At 34.5% G+C, this 6,811-nt stretch overlaps 1 protein-coding gene across 1 annotated transcript in view; it reads right to left on the reverse strand.

The window, feature by feature from the left end:
• Positions 1–4,795, reverse strand: part of LOC106473714 (transcription factor Sox-9-B-like) — a 22,712-nt gene extending 17,917 nt beyond the window's left edge. Inside the window, exon 1 of the mRNA XM_013934393.2 lies at positions 4,223–4,795. Coding sequence (XP_013789847.1) covers positions 4,223–4,623 — 401 coding nt within the window. The 5' untranslated portion in view covers positions 4,624–4,795. The remainder of the gene's footprint in view (positions 1–4,222) is intronic.
• Between the last annotated feature and the right edge of the window lie 2,016 nt (positions 4,796–6,811).

Genomic DNA, 6,811 nt, shown 5'->3' on the forward strand with positions numbered 1-6,811 from the left:
CTTTGCCGCAGGCAGACTGTTTGTCGTCGAGTGAATAATGCGCATGCGCGGTTTTTCTTGGGGAAACCCTCTAACAGGTTCTAGGTCAGAAAGCGTAACGGTCGTACATACAAACAGGCAGAATAATAGTATAGATGTTGTGTGAAAGAATGAATTCCGCAATGATTTGGTAAACATTTTTTCTCTCCACAATATGCACTTTACACCGATAAGATATTTTATTCAATCACCCATGTGCTGTGTATGTCAGTGGAGTTTCGATATCAAATAGAGACTAAAATTTCTGTTTTTTATCTCAGGATCATTGTGAATGAAAACTGTATTCTCACGTAATATGCCCCCCAGTGGCACAGAGGTATGTCTGCGGACTTACATCGCTAGAATCCGGGTTTCGATACCCGTGGTGGGCAGAGCACAGATAGCCCATTGTGTAGCTTTGTGCTTAATTACAAACAAACAAACCTCACGTAATATATAATCGGAAATATCTCATTACCAACTGTAATATAACTACAAAGAGTATAATTATATTCTCAGCATCATGAGAAAAGTTTCGTGTCGCATTATAACTTTAAAGGAAAAACATACAAAGAATTAAAAATTGTGTTATTAGAGAACGCTTTACTAACTCTGAAGGTCGATGGCGCCACATGTCACACTGCAGCGTTTCGTCTGCTCAATGGAATGTAAGCATGGGTAAAGATAAGTTGAAGTATTTTATAGAGCTAACGTAAAGTTCAGTAGTCAGAAGAGATGTAGCAGCTAAATATTAGTTTTATGCTGGAAAATATAAAAATTTTCCTTCAAACTTAGCACATAAAAAGATGAATTATGGAATATATGTATTTCACGTAGGAGTATTTAAGGAGATGATCTTCTCAATAAACACGCACTGAGATTATGTATTAAATAATTTTCAGTTTCGCTCTCAACCTCTTCATGACGATGGTTCTGTAATTTCGCTCACGCCTTAACACTTATCTAAACTGCTATAACATGTACGAGTAAGCAGGGGGAGCATATACTAATAAAACATGTTTAAAATGTGTATAAATAGCGTAAGATAAAATCATTATGCACAATTTCTAGTACAAATTACACTTTATTTTTCCGACAGAGCATGCCCATAACGCCGTAACATCAATATCTCCTGAAGTGTATTTTGTTTTATAGACTGACATAAGTTGTCTCCGATCAAGTTTACACGCCAACATAACGAGATAACACCTTCAGAATAAACATATATAACACACAGTGATGTTCTCTCCATGAACAGTTTTCTTATATATATATTATATATGTGTGCCAATAGCTCGTTTAGCAAGATTGCGTCATACTATGGTGTAAAATATGTACCCAACAGCTTGTTTTTTTTTTTCAAATATATGTGCCAATAACTCATTTAGCAAGACTGCGTCATATTGTGGTGTAAAATATGTACCCAACAGCTGTTTGTTTTTTGGGTTTTTTTTTCAAATATATGTGCCGATAACACGTTTAGTAAGTCTGCGTCATACTATGGTGTAAAATATGTACCCAACAGATGTTTTTTTTGTTTTTTTTAAATATATGTGCCGATAATTCGTTTAGTAAGTCTGCGTCATACTATGGTGTAAAATATGTACCCAACAGCTGTTTGTTTTTTTTTGTTTTTTTCTCAAATATATGCGCCGATAAATCGTTTGGCAATATTTTGGGGTATCAAATGTGCGCCCAATAAACTTGTCTGGCAGACCTGTAATGTAAATGTGAGCATTAAATGAATACCCGATAAACTATTTGATAATCTTATATTTTATTGGTGTATCATATGCGTGACGAAAGACCAATTATATACGGGGGAGTCAAGTGAGTACCCAAAAACCTGTTTGACAGACTAGTAATATGCATGAGTATTAACTATGGGCCCGATAACTCGTTTGATACTGCTGTAATATATTTGGATATCAAAAGTGTGCCCAAAAATTTGATAATACGCTGGTGTTTGTTTGTCCGGAACTTTTCTTGCGTATTTCTCTTATAAAAGGCTACAAATCTAATATCGTTAGAAAGGCCTTTGTCCGAGGAGTCCCGATTGCATATTGACTTTTCCATTCAGAATCACCTTACTTGGTTTTTGCTTAGTCAAACGCTTAATGCATAGAGGATGCTACTCAATGGCACAGCACCATTGTCATCGCATAATGACTGGCTTTGATTTCAACTCTAGTTTTTTTAGTTGCAAAGTATTTCACACCAACAGCAATTAACCCGCGTGTAAGTTCCTAAAAAATAACATTATACTAAATACAATTTCTGTGGGTTTTCTCGACTTATGCATGCGCAGTTCGTTCAAAATCATATGCTTATTACTTTGTGAACTCGCATTCAGACGTTTCTGCATATTCAACTAAGTTTATCTTCATTAAAACTTCACATTTACTTTATTTTGCAATAATTTAGCTTCAGTTCGTTTCATAGACTGTTATAAACACCTTTTAGCTACTTTTTTCTTTAGTACTGTTTTGATTCTTCCTTTTTGTGAGTTTCTTGGTTTCAACTCGTAAAACCTTGTCATACTGAGCGCTCATAACTGTTTCACACTCTGTACACTATTATAAATACCATTATAGTTTACTTTACTTGTAGTTTTATTGAACAAAGTTATGTATGTGTAGTTTTAATAAATAAAATTGCGTTTAAATGAATTTATTTGTCTAACCGTTTAATATTTTTTGTTCTTTTTTTTTTCAAATAAACCAGGATTTATTGATCTAACACATAATGCCTGCAAGAAAGCTTAGTTTAAATGCTATGCGTGAAAATGATAAAATATCGAAAATTCAAGCGAAGGGCATGAAAATTACGGTCGCGGCTAGTTGGAATTATATTAGCATACAAAATGGGGAAATAGATATGATCAGTACAATACGGATTTCAAAATCGAGATATGTAAAGAAAAGATTAACGATTTATCAGTTATTTGTCACAAACCGTAAACAGTAGCGATTAATTGTATTAGCATACAAAATGGGGAAATAGATATGATCAGTACAATACGGATTTCAAAATCGAGATGTGTAAAGAAAAGATTAACGATTTCTGTTTATGGTTTGTGACAAATAACTGATTAGCGATTAATTGTATTAGCATATATATTTACTGTTCCTTTCGATTAGCTGTTTAAAAAACCATACTTTGGTTAATCTTAACAAATACCTCTACTTAACAAACGTTTAACTTGAACGATTTCTAATTCCAAAACGAAAAATTGACTTTAACACTTTTTTATTTGTTAATCTGTTTAAATTAGTTACTATGCAGGCCACCAGTTTTAAAACTAAGAATTAGAAATACGCTATAAAATTATAAAATATGGTGATTTTTTTGTACCATTTAAAATAACTGTGTTCCTGAAAATCAATTCTAAAACATTGTTTCAGATACAGCTTTAATAAAGTTTAACTTGTAACCTTTATCTTGATAAATATCAACACATATTTGACGTTCTTATACATAGAACATGTTAAAATTCACTAATTACTTTTATTCCTTCGACTTATAATACAAATAATGATAGTAAAATGTGTGTGTGTGTTTGTATGGTGGCATAGCAGGGTTATAACTTTGGTTTCAAAAATTTGGGGTAGACGAATTTTTGGTTCGCTTTGTTTCGTATATTTGGCGTTTTCCATTGGGTTCTAGCACGACTAATAAAAGTTAAGATTCAACTAATTATTATTATTGCTCTTTCGGCTTATAATAGAAATAATGGTCGTATGTGCATGTATGGTGGCAGGGGCATAACTCCGGTTTCAAAAACTGGAGAGGGAAAAACGATATTTTGAGTTGGTTTTTTCGGCTATAATGCTTCAAGTAACTTTAGATATAATTACTGTCGTTTTAGTATTAACAATTTTTACAAGTATATTTCGCATTGTTAGTTTCATGGGTGGACTTTAGGCTTAAGGTAGTCGAACTTTGTGAAATATTACTGGGATTACGGCTGAATATATTGTTAATAACAAGGTGTTGACTCATTGATTATAGTTCCCTTAGGTATTGATTTATGTTGTAAGTACTTCTACACTGTTTGTTATTCAGCCATTGGCTTAATTAAGTTTTGATACTTTTATATTTCTGGTCTATATAGTTAGGTTATTGTGTAATAGAAGTTATTGGTAAACAGTTAGTAACATAAGTATATATATATATATATATATCCAATCAGATCTAATGTTACCTCCAGAGTCTGCCGAGAGTTTTGCTGAGTTCAGCGTTATGTAAATGTGGATACTGGTCAGCCAGCTTCCGTCTAGCTGCCTGAGCCCACACCATGAAGGCATTCATGGGCCGCTTCACGTGACATTTTCGTTTGTCTGAGCTGCTGAGACGTGAAGGGGTCGGTACAAGCCTCCAGTGGTACCCCTGAAACACTCTGCTTACAGCATCACATATGGACGGTGGAAAACGTCCAGTCTCGTTGTTCGAGTCCTGGCTACTGTCTCCTGTCTCTTCAAAGTCCAACACTGACCGCTTATTATCAAACTCTGATTGGTCTTTTCCGTCAACTCCTGTATGGTTTTCAGATGCAATCGAGAAATCACAGCTTCGAAAGTCAGAAGAAACTTGACATTTTGACATTTTGCTGATTCCAAAATTTGAAATTTAGAAATATTTATTATTATTCACAAAGGGTTTTCACGATTTATCTAAATATCTTAACAAAAACTATTTTCATACGACTGATATATCTAATTTGGTCCATATCTAGTTTACACAAACTATTAGTTCATGTCTTCGTTCATCCAGAGCAAACAAGTGCAGATTTGTGAGCCCCTTCTTCGCTACCTCGCAAAACTACAAGTTTTGGAACCGCCTCGTGTACAGCATAAATATTGTGGGAACAAATCATATTCTTTGTTCCACTAATAAGTTCACAAGAACAAATGTCAATCCTCTCATGTCACGCCCCTTTATTAACAAGAACGGGCATGAGATCGAATAAAAGTCTATATTATTACTCTGCTGAGGACTCAAGAATAAATATTTGTAAAATTACGCGAAATCGTTTGAGACGTGAACAGTAAGTTCGATATTTGAAGCAAATTACTCAATAGTGTTAACAGTTTAGAGTTTTACCAAACATATTTTAGTGTTTAGTTTTTAGTGTTTATTTATTTTTTGTTTCTTTTATGAAAATTACCGGGAACTTTTGTAGTTATTAGGGAAGTACTGTTACGACAGCGGAGGTCACATGACGCTAATAACACGTCACGCGCTTCTAGAACGTTCATGAAGCGTCGGGAGGTTACGAGATTTCGGTATTCTTGTACATATAAGACGTCAAGACGTGACGGCAACAATGTGTAATCGAACTGCGGACAGAGAGAGACGTATTGTTGAGCACGTGAGACGTTCGTTGTGAATTATAGCGTTTGTTATCGCGCGACTGTAGAAATTAAGTGTATTGCAAAGTTGTATTCAGAAAGAATAAACCAGTTTTATTTAAGAAAGGACTTGCATCGCTAAAGTTTCTTCGGAAAGAAATTATACGTAAAATTAACTAACGAACGGAGGCGTAACAATACTTTTTTAAAGTCTTTTCTAGAGGCTTTTCAATGGTTTGCCAAACATACGTTATTTATGCAAAATACATCCTAAAATTGAAATATATGAAAAAAAAAGGGTAAATTTGAATATGTTTTATATTATTATAGTTTGGTGGCAAGCGGGAACTGTTTTCTTTTATTATTGTTAATTTTTAATACTTTCCTTAGTTTATTTTTTTTAGCACGTAGTTAGGATTTATTTTATTATGATGTGACAATGAAATCCAGTAACGTACAGAGGACATTAAAAGGGTAGGTCTCATTTACAAAAAAATGGCACTTTTCAAGCATCGTAAGACTTGGGGGAAGAGGGGGTTAGGGGAGACTATGAAGACTGTGGGTTATCTCTGATACGCATCGAGTAGATAGCCATAAAAACCAAATTATTATTATTTTTTATTATAAAGACCTACGAGTCCTTACGTGTGCCATTCATCTTAAAGTTGGGATATTTTTCCTAACTCGCATTAAACAAGTAGTGGAATCAAGTGTGTCTTTTAGTTATTGTGAAAAAAAATATGGCCGAGGAAAAGGGCGCGTTGGGGGCATAAGAAAGAAAGCAGGACTTGAGCCCACCAAGCCACCTCTTATGTAGGTCACTGATGATACTGTTACGTCTCCGTTTGTTAATTAACTTCCCGTAACTTCGTTCCTACGAAACTTTAGCGACACAAGTCCTTACTTAATAAAACTGGTTTATTCTTTCCGAATACAACTTTACGATGCACTTATTTTCAACAATCGCTCTATAACAAACGCTATATCAACGAACGTCAACAATAATTCTGACTGCAGTTCAATTACTCACTATCTACACACACATTACATTACCGTCACATTGTCACCCTCTTTTATATACCAGACTACCCTATATCTAGTAAATGCTAGAGCATTCGCCAAAGTACGGGATAGTTCTAGAAAGTAGAGGGCGTGAGAATAGTCACGTGATCTCGATGACGCAACACTGCCCCTCCTTAATATTGTTCGTCCCGAACAATAACTACATACAATAAACCAATAACAATTAACAATAACTTAATTAACTGTACAGAATTACAAACACAAAATTACAATTCAACAAAGTCTCTTAATTGTATGGGACGTATCTTCTTCCGTACTGGTCTCCGTCTCGTTGGCTTCTGCTTCACGTGGGGTTCATCTACTTCATCAGGAAATGTCTTTATCATCGGTAACTGAGTAGAGTTTCTTCTTCGATGGTG

The sequence above is a fragment of the Limulus polyphemus genome, unplaced genomic scaffold (assembly GCF_000517525.1).
Source record: "Limulus polyphemus unplaced genomic scaffold, Limulus_polyphemus-2.1.2 Scaffold6430, whole genome shotgun sequence".
Classification (NCBI taxonomy): Eukaryota; Metazoa; Arthropoda; class Merostomata; order Xiphosura; family Limulidae; genus Limulus; species Limulus polyphemus.